A 17,778-nucleotide genomic window follows, 5' to 3' on the forward strand; every position below is an offset into this window, starting at 1 on the left:
GCCGTGTCTGTTTGGTCTGACGTACATCTTGCCGTGTCTGTTTAGTCTGATGTACATCTTGCCGTGTCTGTTTAGTCTAATGTACATCTTGCCATGTCTGTTTAGTCTGATGTACATCTTGCCGTGTCTGTTTAGTCTGATGTACATCTTGCCGTGTCTGTTTGGTCTGACGTACATCTTGCCGTGTCTGTTTGGTCTGACGTACATCTTGCCGTGTCTGTCTAGTCTGATGTACATCTTGCCATGTCTGTTTAGTCTGATGTACATCTTGCCGTGTCTGTTAAGTCTAATGTACATCTTACCGTGTCTGTTTAGTCTGATGTACATCTTGCCGTGTCTGTTTGGTCTGACGTACATCTTGCCGTGTCTGTTTAGTCTTGCCATATCTTTCTAGTCTGACGTACATCTTACCATGTCTGTTTAGTCTGATGTACATCTTGCCGTGTCTGTTTAGTCTGATGTACATCTTGCCGTGTCTGTTTAGTCTAATGTACATCTTGCCATGTCTGTTTAGTCTGATGTACATCTTGCCGTGTCTGTTTAGTCTGATGTACATCTTGCCGTGTCTGTTTGGTCTGACGTACATCTTGCCGTGCCTGTTTGGTCTGACGTACATCTTGCCGTGTCTGTTTAGTCTGATGTACATCTTGCCGTGTCTGTTTAGTCTGATGTACATCTTGCCGTGTCTGTTTAGTCTGATGTACATCTTGCCGTGTCAGTTTGGTCTGACGTACATATTGCCGTGTCTGTTTGGTCTGACGTACATATTGCCGTGTCTGTCTAGTCTGATGTACATCTTGCCATGTCTGTTTAGTCTGATGTACATCTTGCCGTGTCTGTTTAGTCTGATGTACATCTTGCCGTGTCTGTTAAGTCTGATGTACATCTTGCCATGTCTGTTTAGTCTGATGTACATCTTGCCGTGTCTGTTTAGTCTGATGTACATCTTGCCGTGTCTGTTTAGCCTGATGTACATCTTGCCGTGTCTGTTTAGTCTGATGTACATCTTGCCGTGTCTGTTTGGTCTGACGTACATCTTGCCGTGTCTGTTTGGTCTGACGTACATCTTGCCATGTCTGTTTAGTCTGATGTACATCTTGCCGTGTCTGTTTGGTCTGACGTACATCTTGCCGTGTCTGTTTAGTCTGATGTACATCTTGCCATGTCTGTTTAGTCTGATGTACATCTTGCCGTGTCTGTTTATTCTGATGTACATCTTGCCGTGTCTGTTTGGTCTGACGTACATCTTGCCGTGTCTGTTTAGTCTGATGTACATCTTGCCGCGTCTGTTTGGTCTGACGTACATCTTTTCATGTCTGTTTAGTCTGATGTACATCTTGCCATGTCTGTTTAGTCTGATGTACATCTTGCCGTGTCTGTTTGGTCTGACGTACATCTTGCCGTGTCTGTTTAGTCTGATGTACATCTTGCCGTGTCTGTTTGGTCTGACGTACATCTTGCCGTGTCTGTTTAGTCTAATGTACATCTTGCCATGTCTGTTTAGTCTGATGTACATCTTGCCGTGTCTGTTCAGTCTGATGTACATCTTGCCGTGTCTGTTTAGTCTAATGTACATCTTACCATGTCTGTTTAGTCTGATGTACATCTTGCCGTGTCTGTTTAGTCTAATGTACATCTTGCCATGTCTGTTTAGTCTGATGTACATCTTGCAGTGTCTGTTTAGTCTGATGTACATCTTGCCGTGTCTGTTTAGTCTGATGTACATCTTGCCGTGTCTGTTTGGTCTGACGTACATCTTGCCGTGTCTGTTTGGTCTGACGTACATCTTGCCGTGTCTGTTTAGTCTGATGTACATCTTGCCGTGTCTGTTTAGTCTGATGTACATCTTGCCGTGTCTGTTTGGTCTGACGTACATCTTGCCGTGTCTGTTTGGTCTGACGTACATCTTGCCGTGTCTGTCTAGTCTGATGTACATCTTGCCATGTCTGTTTAGTCTGATGTACATCTTGCCGTGTCTGTTTAGTCTGATGTACATCTTGCCGTGCCTGTTTAGTCTGATGTACATCTTGCCGTGTCTGTTTGGTCTGACGTACATCTTGCCGTGTCTGTTTGGTCTGACGTACATCTTGCCGTGTCTGTTTAGTCTGATGTACATCTTGCCATGTCTGTTTAGTCTGATGTACATCTTGCCGTGTCTGTTTAGTCTGATGTACATCTTGCCATGTCTGTTTAGTCTGATGTACATCCTGCCGTGTCTGTTTGGTCTGATTTACATCTTGCCATGTCTGTTTAGTTTGACGTATGAACGCGACGCAGGACACACTTCCTTCCTCGAGGACCTGTTTGAAAACGAGTCTCGGATGTTACCTGGTGGAAACTGGAAGCAAGCTTCTCAGCCCTGGACAGACGTGGTGAGTAGGTGACGAGCTTAGTCAACATCCTTGTCATCGCCATCATCGGGAGCAGTAACATTACCATATCAAAACCGTTGTTATGGTGTCATAACCATAAAAGCGAATAAAGCATTCGAATCATTAATGAATATTATCTTTAACGTCATGTATCGCTTTTTTTACACATTAATTATTATCATAGTCGTCTTTTCCGCTGCCACACTCCTATAAAAAAACTATCCAGCTTATCGGCACCTTTAAGCTAGTGGCTATTCCATGTCTTTTAAGTGCGGTGACGCGTCGAGTAGCCCTAAAGAGACGCCTTGCCCTGAGGGGTGGGCGTGGTCATCCACGTGGCAAGTGGACCGGAACCGAGCCGTAGATGATGATGGTAAGGCTTAAAGTGTATAAATTTGTACAAACGGTTATTCGTGGGGTATTTTATGGCCGATACAGATCTGGATAGTGCGAAGAGTAGAAAATCTTACCTTGAATGAATGGAACCTTGAATGAATGTAACCAATGAACTCAATGAACCCTTGCAACTCATCGAAACCTTGCAACTCATCGTACCCTTGCAACTCATTGAACCCTTGCAACTCATTGAACCCTTGCAACTCATTGAACCCTTGCAACTCATTGAACCCTTGCAACTCATTGAAACCTTGCAACTCATTGAACCCTTGTAACTCATTGAACCCTTGCAACTCATCGAACCCTTGCAACTCATCGAACCCTTGCAACTCATTGAACCCTTGCAACTCATTGAACCCTTTCAACTCAATGAACCCTTGCAACTCATTGAACCCTTGCAATTAATTGAACCCTTGTAACCCGTTGAACCCTTGCAATTAATTGAACCCTTGTAACCCGTTGAACCCTTGCAACTAATTGAACCCTTGTAACTCATTGAACCCTTGCAACTCATTGAACCCTTGCAACTCATTGAACCCTTGCAACTCAATGAACCCGTGCAACTCAATGAACCATTGCAACTCATTGAACCCTTGCAACTCATTGAACCCGTGCAACTCATTGAACCCTTGCAACTCATTGAACCCTTGCAACTCATTGAACCCTTGTAACTCATTGAACCCGTGCAACTCATTGAAACCTTGCAACTCATTGAACCCTTGCAACTCGTTGAACCCCTGAAACTCATTGAACCCGTGCAACTAATTGAACCCTTGCAACTCAATGATCCCTTGCAACTCATTGAACCCCTGCAACTCATTGAACCCGTGCAACTAATTGAACCCTTGCAACTCAATGATCCCTTGCAACTCATTGAACCCTTGCAACTCATCGAACCCTTGCAACTCATTGAACCCTTGCAACTCATTGAACCCTTTCAACTCAATGAACCCTTGCAACTCATTGAACCCTTGCAATTAATTGAACCCTTGCAGCTCATGGAACCCTTGCAACTAATTGAACCCTTGCAACTCATTGAACCCTTGCAACTCATTGAACCCTTGCAACTCATTGAACCCGTGCAACTCATCGAACCCTTGCAACTCATTGAACCCTTGTAACTCATTGAACCCTTGCAACTCATCGAACCCTTGCAACTAATTGAATCCTTGCAACTAATTGAACCCTTGCAACTAATTGAACCCTTGCAACTAATTGAACCCTTGCAACTCATCATACCCTTGCAACTCGTTGAACCCTTGCAACTCATTGAACCCTTGCAACTCATTAAACCCTTGCAACTCATCGAACCCTTGTAACTCATTGAACCCTTGCAACTCATTGAACCCTTGTAACTCATTGAACCCTTGTAACTCATTGAACCCTTGCAACTCATTGAACCCTTGAAACTCATTGAACCCGTGCAACTCATTGAACCCTTGCAGCTCATCGAACCCTTGCAACTAATTGAACCCTTGCAACTCATTGAACCCTTGCAACTCATTGAACCCTTGCAACTCATTGAACCTTTGCAACTCATCGAACCCTTGCAACTCATTGAACCCTTGCAACTCATCGAACCCTTGCAACTCATCGAACCCTTGCAACTAATTGAACCCTTGCAACTAATTGAACCCTTGCAACTCATCGTACCCTTGCAACTCGTTGAACCCTTGCAACTCATTGAACCCTTGCAACTCATTAAACTCTTGCAACTCATCGAACCCTTGTAACTCATTGAACCCTTGCAACTCATTGAACCCTTGTAACTCATTGGACCCTTGCAACTCATTAAACCCTTGCAACTCATTGAAGCCTTTCAACTCATTGAACCCTTGCAACTCATTGAACCCTTGAAACTCATTGAACCCTTGCAACTCATTGAACCCTTACAACTCATCGAACCCTTGCAACTTATTGAACCCGTGCAACTCATTGAACCCTTGCAACTCATCGAACCCTTGCAACTCATTGAACCCTTGAAATACATCGAAACCTTGCAACTCATTCAACCTTTGCAACCCATCGAACCCTTGCAACTCATTGAACCCTTGAAACTCATTGAACCCTTGAAACTCATTGAACCCGTGCAACTAATTTAACCCTTGTAACTCATTGAACCCTTGAAACTTATTGAACCCTTGCAACTTATTGAACCCTTGCAACTCATTGAACCCTTGCAACTCATTGAACCCTTGCAACTCATTGAACCCTTGCAACTCATTGAACCCTTGCAACTCATCGAACCCTTGCAACTCAATGAACCCTTGCAACTCATTGAACCCTTGCAATTTATTGAACCCTTGCAATTAATCGAACCCTTGTAACCCGTTGAACCCTTGCAACTCATTGAAGCCTTTCAACTCATCGAACCCTTGCAACTCATTGAACCCTTGCAACTCATTGAACCCTTGCAATTAATTGAACCCTTGCAACTCATTGAACCCGTGCAACTCATCGAGCCCTTGCAACTCGTTGAACCCTTGCAACTCATTAAACCCGTGCAACTCAATGAACCCTTGCAACTCGTTGAACCCTTGCAACTCATTGAACCCTTACAACTCATCGAACCCTTGCAACTCATTGAACCCTTGCAACTCATTGAACCCTTGCAACTCATTGAACCCTTGCAACTCATTGAACCCTTGAAACTCATCGAACCCTTGAAACTCATTGAACCCTTGCAACTTATTGAACCCTTGCAACTCATTGAACCCTTGAAACTCATCGAACCCTTACAACTCGTTGAACCCATGCAACTCATTGAACCCTTGCAACTCAATGAACCCCTGCAACTCATTGAACCCTTGCAACTAATTGAACCCTTGCAACTCATCGTACCCTTGCAACTCGTTGAACCCTTGCAACTCATTGAACCCTTGCAACTCATTAAACTCTTGCAACTCATCGAACCCTTGTAACTCATTGAACCCTTGCAACTCATTGAACCCTTGTAACTCATTGGACCCTTGCAACTCATTAAACCCTTGCAACTCATTGAAGCCTTTCAACTCATTGAACCCTTGCAACTCATTGAACCCTTGAAACTCATTGAACCCTTGCAACTCATTGAACCCTTACAACTCATCGAACCCTTGCAACTCATTGAACCCGTGCAACTCATTGAACCCTTGCAACTCATCGAACCCTTGCAACTCATTGAACCCTTGAAATACATCGAAACCTTGCAACTCATTCAACCTTTGCAACCCATCGAACCCTTGCAACTCATTGAACCCTTGAAACTCATTGAACCCTTGAAACTCATTGAACCCGTGCAACTAATTTAACCCTTGTAACTCATTGAACCCTTGAAACTTATTGAACCCTTGCAACTTATTGAACCCTTGCAACTCATTGAACCCTTGCAACTCATTGAACCCTTGCAACTCATTGAACCCTTGCAACTCATTGAACCCTTGCAACTCATTGAACCCTTGCAACTCATCGAACCCTTGCAACTCAATGAACCCTTGCAACTCATTGAACCCTTGCAATTTATTGAACCCTTGCAATTAATCGAACCCTTGTAACCCGTTGAACCCTTGCAACTCATTGAAGCCTTTCAACTCATCGAACCCTTGCAACTCATTGAACCCTTGCAACTCATTGAACCCTTGCAATTAATTGAACCCTTGCAACTCATTGAACCCGTGCAACTCATCGAGCCCTTGCAACTCGTTGAACCCTTGCAACTCATTAAACCCGTGCAACTCAATGAACCCTTGCAACTCGTTGAACCCTTGCAACTCATTGAACCCTTACAACTCATCGAACCCTTGCAACTCATTGAACCCTTGCAACTCATTGAACCCTTGCAACTCATTGAACCCTTGCAACTCATTGAACCCTTGAAACTCATCGAACCCTTGAAACTCATTGAACCCTTGCAACTTATTGAACCCTTGCAACTCATTGAACCCTTGAAACTCATCGAACCCTTACAACTCGTTGAACCCATGCAACTCATTGAACCCTTGCAACTCAATGAACCCCTGCAACTCATTGAACCCTTGCAATTCATTGAACCCTTGAAACTCAATAAACCCTTGACAGGCGCGTACACAGGGGGTGCGCAGGTAATCCTGCCAATCCTGGGTGCGCGCCTGGTTGCGACTCATTGAACCCTTGACCGGCGCGTACACAGGGGGTGCGCAGGTAATCCTGCCAATCCTGGATGCGCGCCTGGTTGCAACTCATTAAACCCTTGCAACTCAATGAACCCCAGACCCACATTGACATTCTGTTTCTAGGGTGGGAGTACTCTGTGGACGTGTCGTACGGTGCGTATGGACCGATCCAGAAAGCGTACCATCTAGTGCGCAGGAGACGCTTGGTTCGACAGCGCAATCTCATGGACTCCCATGCAGGATCAAAGAGAGTGAGCTATGATACTGCTACTAGCCGTGGCGTTATCTTTTCACGTGTTTTGTGCACGAGAGAGTATAAGACTGTATTAGCAGGGCTTAGTTAGGGAGCCCAAACCCACCTATTGTTTGTGCATTTATAGCGAATATATTGCAATGGGGTAGGGGGGAGATAAGGTCCCAAACATTGAGTATTGTTTAAAATTCGAACTTATAATTTCATATGAAATTTTATGGTTTTCCCTGCATATTTCCCTTATTTTCCTAATGCAAGTTTCGTCGGTAGTAACACTTTCTTATGGATTATTTTATATCAAATTAGGAGGAGCTAGAAGAGTTTACCAAGGAGGGCTGGGTGTATTCCATGACATTTTCTGCAAAGTTTCACGCGAAGAAGAGAAACACTGACTTTGTGAGACGAAGGCGATGGCACAAGAAGATGATTCCTCAGGAGGGAGGGGAGGGTACTGTCGACCTGCCACCCGTCCTCCAAGTTGACATGGATGGAAAGGTGCGTCACGTGACTACGGGGTACTCTCCCTTTAAACCAAGGGTTACCTTGGTCTCAGTGTAACGGCATTCCAGGAGGATCAGGGGTAAAAAAATAGATTCTCTTAAAACTGCCATGTCATAAATAGGGACGGGCTGAGATTTCCAAAAAAAATATTTAAAGAGACGCGGCTAGATTTTTCAAAGTGGACCCTGCTTCCCTTAGTACCTTAAACTTACACAATACAATCTGGTATCTACTTCACTTTTCACAACACTATTACTGAATGAAGACAATCTGGTATTTACTCCACTTTTTACTATTACTTAGTACTGTAAGATAGCGCTCGCTGACAAAAGAAAGAGCTTATGTGTGGACTTTTCTTTGTTAGCGGCATTCCCTCGACTAGAAATTCTCTTAACCGTGCCTCAGTAATCCGTTTGAAGGACTATGGTTACCTTCGCCAAAAATTCTAACGTTGTTTATACCTTTTATTGATAGAGTGACGAGAAAGGTTGCATCCGGAATCTTCCCAGGATGTTTGTTTCCTTTAAAAGTAAGCGGCATCTACCGTATTACCTGTAAAACAAGCCATGCACAGGGCTATTAGTGGCGAGAAGGACCATTATAGGTTTAACTTGCTTGTACCATTCGTGTAATCGACGTGGGTATGCACTTCGGCCAATTATAGGAAAGGTGTTTCCCTGTGATCGTTTTATTTTCGACGTTAACATAAACACAACAGAGCAAAAAAATACGTAATAAAAATATTATTTCGTTATGTCGATGGGTCCATCTTAGCGCATTTACGCCAGCACCCCATGATGCACTTCGGTACTGAGCAAAATCTAGTTTGATTTGTGATTTTAGTTTGATTGCTTGCATGGTCATAACAACGAGGTACATGTGTTACTAACATGTGTGTAGGAGTAGTGATACTGGTCGTGTTACTGAGGGGCGGATTCTTTGTTCAGGTCCTCGTAAGTTCCAGCTGTGGGTGTACCTGTATCAAGCACGTGACCTTGTCAGTCTAGATGACAGCGGGATGAACGGTGAGTCTCCGCACACGTAACGCATACCACGCCACGCACAACACGTCACGCATAACGTCACGCTAACACATCACGTATTACACGTTACGCATCAAGTCACAATAACAAATCATATATGGCCTTGCGCACGGTGTTGCGCAAGCCTGGCTCAACAAGGAATTTCTCGACATTTCGTATACATTACATTACATTACATTTCGTAGACATTACATATATGTATAGCACGTCACGCATCAAGACAGTAACACGTCACTAACCGCGTCACGCATAACTTCGTTAAACTCGTTTGGTATGTTGTAGTTAATGTCGAATGCACGCTTTATCGTTATCATGATAAAACAAACATCCGGCCATCTCTAGATTGTTACGCGCGTGTCGCGTTTGGTAAACAGAGCCAGAGCACGGAGATCATCCCCCAAAGCCTGTGTCCGTGCTGGGACCAGACGCTTGTCTTTGAGCACGTGAACATCAGCGAGAGCCTGGATAACATCTCCCGCTACCCACCAAATGTCTTCATTGAACTCTTTGACAAAGATTCCGTGGTAAGAACAGATTCCTTGCGCTCTCGCCTCTCTCTCCGCTCCCCCCATTTTATTTTCTCTAACACTCTTCTCTTCCTTCCCCTCTCCAGTTTCTTAGTTCAGCAATATTCGTTTCCTTCTACTTTTCTCCCAAGTCCTCGTCCCCTTAGTTTTCTCCACCCTTTTCCCCCTCTCATCCCCCCTCTTCTTCTAGCGGCTCTCCCCCCCTCCCCCTAATCTACGCTGCCCTCCTTTGCAATAATCAATAAATTTAATTCATTTATCAGGGCAAGGATGACTTCCTTGGTCGCGGAAGCCTGGTACCGATTGTTCGTTTAAATGGTTACCAGACTCCGGAGCCCGAGTTGAAATGGATCGCGATAAAACGCGGTCAAGAGACTGGGGGAGAGGTTCTGGCAGCATGTGAGCTGTTCCTGGTAAGTGTTTTAAAACAGGGCCGTAGCAAGGGGTGGGGTACTGGGGGTACGTGCACCCTCCCCCCCCCAAAAAAAAAACTTCAAAAATTATAAGGAATTGACCAGTAGGGGCGTGGCCGTGCCCTTCCAATATTTCGAGGTCTGCTATGGCACTGTAAAATGTCTCACCATCTAGCGCTATGGAATAATCACATAATCTCACTAATACAGCATTCAAGTGAGGGACAGTAGTAGACACTGGGTATTTAAATGGTGTTCGGTAGAGCTATCCTCTTGTATTATCCCTTGGCGAAGGTGTAATAATAACGTGTAGCTGTGTAAATGTCTTCAAAGGACGAAGGGGCCGACCTTCCGTTCAGTCCAATCAAGCGGGGAGATGGAATCTATGGCGTCCGGAGCGGAGTCCGTCCGAAAACACAGCGCGCCGCAATAGAGGTAGGTCTCATCCACGTGGAAGGCAGGCGCAATGATACTTTTAACAAAGCGCAGAAAAATTTCCCTCCAAAAGGCGCGGTCCTCTGAAATTGTACATATTTGAAATACACAAAACCAAGATATTTACATTACCGTAGTAAAGGACCCCGAATAATGCTTTCATGCTCACGCGGATTATGAATTGCCCGCAGGCTTGCAAGTTTCTCTCTTCGTGGTACCGTGTTGATAACATTTATGAAAACATGTATTGAGCGATACAATTTTACAAGCCTCGATTATTAACTATCCTTCTGAGAACCAAAGAACAATTATTTCCAATGATCAATGGTGAAACTGGATCGTCTTTTCGCTTTTAAACGTTCACAGGTATTGTGTTGGGGTGTACGCAACATGGCGAAGTTTGAACTCACCAGTGTGACGTCACCGTCAGTGGAGGTCGAGTGCGGTGGTGCCGTAGTGACGTCAGATGTCATCCGGGACACTAGAAAAACTCCTAACTTTAGCAAACCGACACTGCCCCGTATGATACTGGTAAGCCGCCTATCAATGATTCAATGCTGCTGGTACAAAATTTAACAGCCGAATTGTGCTCAAATGCACATATCAATAGCAATGCCACGACGAACATTGGCATCATCATGGATAATTAACAGTGTTATTATCACCTTTCCATCGTTTTATGCCTGAATAATTATCAACAATTTATACCTATTATTATCATTGTTATAATCATCAGCATAACTTTTCTGATCATCATACAAAATTCTATCACCATTACTAACACCATCGTTATCATACATCAACGCCATCATTGCGGCACAACCATAACACAAACATAAAACGAGCATTACCTACATGAAGATTATTAACTTTTTTCCTTGTTAATTATTGTTGTTGTACAGAATCTCCCAGTAAAAGAGGTATATAGTCCTCCAATCAACATCCGAGTTCGGGACAACCGCTCATTTGGGCGTTGCCCAATCGTGGGTGTCCATTCTATTAAGACGCTCACGCCATTCAAATGCCAAACACCCGTTGAGCTGGAGCAAGCGATTCCGGCCAACAAAGGTGAGCAGGAGTCCTTTTTCCAGAGATCACTAAAAAGAAAAAAAAATAGTGAAATTCAATAATTAGTATTTTTTGAAAGCGAGCTTTTGGATTGCGTTCTTTAGTAGCTTGTATCGTAATTTATAATTTTCTTGAGATTTGTGCTTGATTTGTTTTACCAGTTAGCAGCCGGACTTCGTCTGCAGCAAGTCGTACTGCCTCCCACACCGTTGATGTGGCCGAAACGAGAAGGGACAAAGAAAAGGTATTACTTTTGGAAAACGGAAGAAACCACAAAGTCATTATTACGAGCAATCTTATTGTCTTTCCACCAGATTCTCCTCACTTCGGGGGGAGAGATCTTCGGCCACGACCTGGGTCGGCTTCAGGGCGGGGGGGGGGGGGGAGGGGATTGGCATGGGTGAATATGAATTCCTGATTCGCTCCTCATGTCAAACATATTTCTACTTCTTGCTTGATTTTGTGTCCTTCTCATCAAATTATGATCGCCCATTGCCATCGTTATCATATTCGTCATCACCATCACCATGATTTGCAATGATTTGCGTGATCATTGCTATTATAATCATTTACTCTATCTCTGATAACGTGATGATTTAGAAAACCATGGAGCAGTACGTGGATTGGTGGTCCAAATTCTATGCTTCTATTGGCCAAGCAGAGAAAGCTGGCGCATATCTCGACTTGGGATACCAGACGATCACGGTAAGGAAGCTATATCCTCGTGACTGTCGTCTGAGCATGCGCACTTGTGCATGTGCCGTGTCACGTGACGCCATTTGATCGCCTTCAAATACAAAGAGTTACATTCTGATTCATATTACAATGAGTTTCAATTTTGTGCATTCCCCTAATTTTGCTTTTGGGGGTATTACTTATCGAGATTCAGTTTCAAAATAATTTCGAACTCGTTGTTGCCGTCGAATGTAAAAAGCTCTGCGTTACTTATGACATTGTACTTGTTTATTAGGTTTATCAAACCGAGCTGGAGAGAGTCGAGGAGTTTGGAGGCTTCAAGGACTTCATACTAACCTTTCCTATTCGCCGAGGTAAATCCAAGTCAAAGTACGACCAAGAAGATGCGGTAGTGGGGGAATTTAAGGGAGCATTTCGTGTATACCCCCTTCCCCCTGATGAACGGAACATGACCCTTCCCGAAACCATCTACACTGCGCTGCCTCCGTCTGAACCCACAGACTGCCTGGTCAGAGTTTATGTTGTCAAGGTAACATGACGCCATAACTAACTTTTAAGTTAGTAATTAAAATTACTTTTGCACCAGTAGCATCACTGCCATCACCATCATCACCGCTATTATCATTATCACATCTTCGTTTCGTAATTATTACTTCGTTGTAGAAGACATCTATGACTATTTCAAATGGCTCATGTATTAGCATTAGAAAACTCCCAGCTGATTGTAATAAACAGTAATTGTAATGTTATCCTGAGAGAGGTGTTGCATAGGAGAACCATGTTATCGTGTAACATGTATTCAAAAACAGAGGGTTAGTAACATTGTTCATATCAATGCTATCATCTTTTTGCAGGGCGTTGACCTACAGCCACAAGACACGAACGGAAAGGTGTGATGAATTATAAAGTATAGAACACATCCGGTTAGAAACCCACAGCAAGGAACAGCCTTCCTTTGCCAATATTTGTTAATACAGGTTAATCCATACCATAATACACCTCCTCCGGAAGTACATCATTTTCTGTCATAGTACTCAAGGCTAGCACCATTGTTCCCCCTCCCCCCTGATACCGGAAGTTCTTCCATTATCTGCGCCATAGAACCCAACTCATCTGTGGTCTTCAGATTAACACATCCCCTTCCCCCTCCCCCCTGATACCGCTTCATACTAAACAACGAATCTGTGGTCTCCAGGTTGACTCGTACCTTATAGTATCCCTCGGTAAGAAGAAATTTGACGATGAGACAAACTACGTGGCCAACAACTTGAATCCTGAGTTCGGAAGGTAACGTCAAACTCTTTACATGTCGAAGCAGTTTCTCAATTCAGTTATATAGGAAATCAACTTTACATTTAGCGTTACCTTTCAACGACGATCTCAGTGCGCGTATGAACATTGCCAATTTGATCAATCGACATCCCACCAAGCACGACAGTGTTGTTTTCTTGTGTGAAAAACGCAAGATTAGTTCCAGTACCGCGCGGTTAAACCAGCCTTTTTGTTTTGAAATGGCTGCGTTTTACCGGCGAACTGTCACATTTTGGCGATTGCTAAGGAAACTAGACCAAACGTAAGGCTATAATTTTCTTTATTATACCCTCATTCTCAAACAAATGTCATTTTGTACTTTTGTACAGTATGGTTTTAATGCTGTGCAGTTAGTCAAGACATCCACTGAACTCACCCTTTCGTACCTTCACTCTAACGATTTAACACTACGGTTGCGTAGTGTTAAACACATTTTTCTTGTTTTAGAATGTTTGAGTTTAGCGCCCAGATCCCCCTTGTCAAGGATTTAAAGGTGGTCGTGAAGGACCGCGATGTCCTAGGGCGAGATGACGTCATTGGTGAGACCGTGATTGATTTAGAGCAGAGGCTGCTATCACGCTTCCGAGCTACCTGTGGTCTGTCGAAAGAATATTGTAGGTGTGTTACTGTGAATAATTCAAGTTCCATGCTATATTCGCAAGCCGGCTTATTTTGGGTTGGTGAAACAGGCCTATTAACCAGTAGACCCTTGTAAAAGGGGTTAAATTCAATTGACTATTCCCGTTCAGGTCGGGTGTAAACAAGTGGCGAGACAGTCAAAAGCCCATGAACATCCTGAAGGAGTGGTGCGCTGCCACAGGAAAGCAGGTGGCGATATACGGGGGGAACACACTCATACTGGATGGACAGACCTACTCCCTCGACGATATCGGTAAGGGCGTGGCGGGGTAATATTGATATGGACGTACCTACTCTATATATCGGTAAGAGCGTGGCGATGTACGGGGGAAACACACTTATACTTGACGGACGGATTTACTCCCTCGACGATATCAGCAAGGGCGTGGCGGGGTAACCTAGATACGGACAGACCAGTAAGGGCGTGGCGATGTACAGTGGGAGCACACTCGGACGGACCTACTCTCTCGACGATATCGGTAAGAGCGTGGCAATTCACCGGGTAATACTGATACGGACGAACCTACTCTCGTCTGGAGCAAACTAAATTTGGAAATGGAATCATAATATTGGCTCAATGACTTGTTACGGTACTGTTCAGGTAAAGGGAAGTTCCCGAAGTCAAACCAAAATATCAACTATCGATCATTGTCTCCTATATGTTAACATTGGTGGTATGATATTGATGCCTAGCCTTACCCTATGTTTGCCCCATAGCTGAGGAAGAGACCGCCCCGCATGGCCACCATGGTAGCACAGATCAACGTCTGGCGCTCCACGCGCTGAACCAGCTCCGCCTTGTACCAGAACACGTAGAGACGAGACCGCTGTACAATCCACTGCAGCCGCATTTCGAACAGGTTGGTCCCCTTGTAATGCACACATGGGACATACATGATACACACGTATAAGGTTGGATACCATAATACACACGTATAAGGTTGGATATCATCGCTAGTAAGAATGGAACTCGTTGGGTCAACTGTTTTGTTGATCCCTTCACTTTAGAAGCATTTCACGCCCAACACATACCAGCATCACAAAGTTGGGCTGTGATTTTGACACTCTTGATACTCAACTTGCCGCCCGACATTCGCAGGGAAAGATTCAAATGTGGGTGGACATTTTCCCAAAGCATCTCGGAACACCTCCTCCTCCTGTCAAAATTTCAGCAAGAAAACCCAAAAAGTAAGTAAAAGAGTAAGAAGTAGCCCCCGATGGTCGTGCCAGTGGCGCTGCCTTCTTTATATTCAGGGTTTCAGTAGCGGATCCAGGGGGATGGTTAAGGGGGTTTGAACCTCCCCTTTGGGCTGCCAGAAAGCCATATGTAAAAAAAAAAATCCCCCTTCCCCCTTTTCTTACTGAGCCGGACCCCCCTTTAGCGAAAAGCTAGATCCGCCTCTGGGTTTGGTGAAACAAGAACCGCTGACACAGATTTGACTAACATCCGTTGATTTGCAGCTATGTTGCGCGTGTCATTGTGTGGAACACCGCTGACGTTCAGCTTCAAGAGACCTCGATAACTGGAGAGAAAATGAGTGACATCTATATCAAAGGGTAATAGTAACGAGGCCCAGTTTGAACCACTTCTCACATATTTGCATGCCTTGGGATCGACGTCACCTTTTCAGTTGGCGGGTATCATGGCCATCGTAAGTTGGTGGGTCATGGTCAGTTAGTGGGTGTCATGGCCCTCGTCAGTTGATGGGTGTCATGGCCCTCGTCAGTTGGCGGGTGTCATGGCCATCGTCAGTTGATGGGTGTTATAGCCCTCGTCAGTTAGTAGGTGTCGTGGCCCTCGGCAGTTAGTGGGTGTCATGGCCCTCGTCAGTTGGTGGGTGTCGTGGCCCTCGGCAGCTAGTGGGTGTCGTGGCCCCCGTCAGTTGGTGGGTGTCGTGGCCCTCGTCAGTTGGTGGGTGTCGTGGCCCTCGTCAGTTGGTGGGTGTCGTGGCCCTCGTCAGTTGGTGGGTGTCGTGGCCCTCGGCAGCTAGTGGGTGTTATAGCCCTCGTCAGTTAGTAGGTGTCGTGGCCCTCGGCAGTTGGTGGGTATCATGGCCTTCGTCAGTTGGTGGGTGTCATGGCCATCGTCAGTTGGTGGGTGTCGTGGCCCTCGTCAGCTGGTGGGTGTCATGGCCCCCGTCAGTTGGTGGGTGTCGGCCATCGTCAGTTGGTGGGTGTCGTGGCCCTCGTCAGTTAGTGGGTGTCATGGCCCTCGTCAGTTGGTGGGTGTTGTGGCCATCGTCAGTTGGTGGGTGTCGTGGCCCTCGTCAGTTGGCGGGTGTCGTGGCCCTCGGCAGTTGGCGGGTATCATGGCCTTCGTCAGTTGGTGGGTGTCATGGCCATCGTCAGTTGGTGGGTTTCATGGCCCTCGTCAGTTGGTGGGTGTCATGGCCCTCAGCAGCTAGTGGGTGTCATGGTCATCGTCAGTTGGTGGGTTTCATGGCCCTCGTCAGTTGGTGGGTGTCATGGCCCTCGTCAGTTGGCGGGTATCATGGCCTTCGTCAGTTGGTGGGTGTCATGGCCCTCGTCAGTTGGTGGGTATCATGGCCATCGTCAGTTAGTGGGTGTCGTGGCCCTCGGCAGCTAGTGGGTGTCATGGCCATCGTCAGTTGATGGGTGTCATGGCCGTCGTCAGTTGGTGGGTGTCGTTGCCCTCGCCAGATGGTGGGTGTCGTGGCCCTCGTCAGTTGGCGGGTGTTATAGCCCTCGTCAGTTGGCGGGTATCATGGCCTTCGTCAGTTGGTGGGTGTAGTGGCCCTCGACAGTTGGCGGGTGTTATAGCCCTCGTCAGTTAGTGGGTGTCGTGGCCCTCGTCAGTTGGTGGGTATCATGGCCTTCGTCAGTTGGTGGGTGTCGTGGCCCTCGGCAGCTAGTGGGTGTCATGGCCATCATCAGTTAGTGGGTGTCGTGGCCATCGTCAGTTGATGGGTGTCATGGCCGTCATCAGTTGGTGGGTGTCATGGCCCTCGTCAGTTGTCAGATGGTCAGCTACATGACTCATTTGTATTCTCATGTGCTTTTATTCTTACCAATTTTTCAGATGGCTAGATGGCATCGACGATTCTCAAGAAACGGACGTGCATTATCGGTGTATGGACGGCGAAGGCAACTTTAACTGGCGATTCGTGTTTCCTTTCATGTACCTTCCCCACGACAAGAAAATGGTGGTCATCGAAAAGGTGAAATAATGTACTGGTGTGTTTCACGGGTCAATAATCTAACAAACATGGTAAACCAGGGCCGGGTGTGTCCTTTGCGCGCTAAACCTTTCCGGGATGCTCAAAAGCGGAACGTATATATTCGCGTTTTTGCGTGTTTTTTTTTTTTATTACCAAAATGAGAGGGTCTTGTAGAAGCTCTCAGAAGATTTCACCTGAATGGATTGAACAGACAATACAATGGAAAAAAAGGAGAACGGCAATACAATAAAACAATGAGATAATCAAGCCAGTTACGTTAGGCCTTTCGAACGGGCTGCTACATGACTTAAATGAGACACCAACGTAACTTGTCTAAGTGTGAGCGCCACGGGCTATAGGATAAGTCTTATTCCCTTGCTAGGATGATACTTGATTGGTACCATACGTCAATTTTCAGCATAAAGCTAACACAAGTAGCGTGGCCTCGAAGGTTAAGAGAAAACGTATGTTCTTTAGCTGACGCATCGCTCGCTTGTATTGCTACATTTAGGACCACATCTTGTCCATGGATGCCACAACGCACAAGATAAAGCCGAAACTGGTTATCCAGGTCTGGGATAACGACATTTTAGGGGGAGACGATTACATAGGTTAGTGCAATATGACCTGCGCGTGATGTATTTTGACCAAGGGCGCAATACACCAAAAACTGATATTCGACTCTGCCAAATTTTCAACTTCTTCAGGGCAGAATGAAGAAGGTGAATGGTCATTACAAGCTTATTTACATCAGAATGGTGGCGCGAGACGCAAAAACATTACAACGGACAAAACAAGCTTGTTCTAGCGCCACC

General features: G+C 45.4%; 1 protein-coding gene across 2 annotated transcripts in view; it reads left to right on the forward strand.

Moving 5' to 3' along the window:
• LOC5521590 (myoferlin) overlaps nt 1-17,778 on the forward strand; it is a 40,318-nt gene that overhangs the window by 16,468 nt on the left and 6,072 nt on the right. For both annotated transcript variants that reach the window (XR_007311949.1, XM_048729119.1), the window contains exons 31-53: nt 2,255-2,372; nt 2,643-2,745; nt 7,022-7,149; nt 7,458-7,646; nt 8,127-8,181; nt 8,600-8,677; nt 9,038-9,219; nt 9,486-9,635; nt 9,969-10,070; nt 10,437-10,601; nt 10,973-11,138; nt 11,300-11,382; nt 11,739-11,843; nt 12,109-12,363; nt 12,689-12,724; nt 13,030-13,121; nt 13,593-13,763; nt 13,895-14,037; nt 14,502-14,644; nt 14,884-14,972; nt 15,246-15,341; nt 16,825-16,963; nt 17,475-17,574. Coding sequence is in view for 1 of the 2 variants with exons in the window: in XM_048729119.1 (XP_048585076.1) it covers nt 2,255-2,372; nt 2,643-2,745; nt 7,022-7,149; nt 7,458-7,646; nt 8,127-8,181; nt 8,600-8,677; nt 9,038-9,219; nt 9,486-9,635; nt 9,969-10,070; nt 10,437-10,601; nt 10,973-11,138; nt 11,300-11,382; nt 11,739-11,843; nt 12,109-12,363; nt 12,689-12,724; nt 13,030-13,121; nt 13,593-13,763; nt 13,895-14,037; nt 14,502-14,644; nt 14,884-14,972; nt 15,246-15,341; nt 16,825-16,963; nt 17,475-17,574 (2,888 nt within the window). In the remaining variant the exon portion in view is untranslated. The remainder of the gene's footprint in view (nt 1-2,254; nt 2,373-2,642; nt 2,746-7,021; nt 7,150-7,457; nt 7,647-8,126; nt 8,182-8,599; nt 8,678-9,037; nt 9,220-9,485; nt 9,636-9,968; nt 10,071-10,436; nt 10,602-10,972; nt 11,139-11,299; nt 11,383-11,738; nt 11,844-12,108; nt 12,364-12,688; nt 12,725-13,029; nt 13,122-13,592; nt 13,764-13,894; nt 14,038-14,501; nt 14,645-14,883; nt 14,973-15,245; nt 15,342-16,824; nt 16,964-17,474; nt 17,575-17,778) is intronic.

This window comes from Nematostella vectensis, chromosome 6 (genome assembly GCF_932526225.1).
Source record: "Nematostella vectensis chromosome 6, jaNemVect1.1, whole genome shotgun sequence".
Lineage (NCBI taxonomy): Eukaryota > Metazoa > Cnidaria > Anthozoa > Actiniaria > Edwardsiidae > Nematostella > Nematostella vectensis.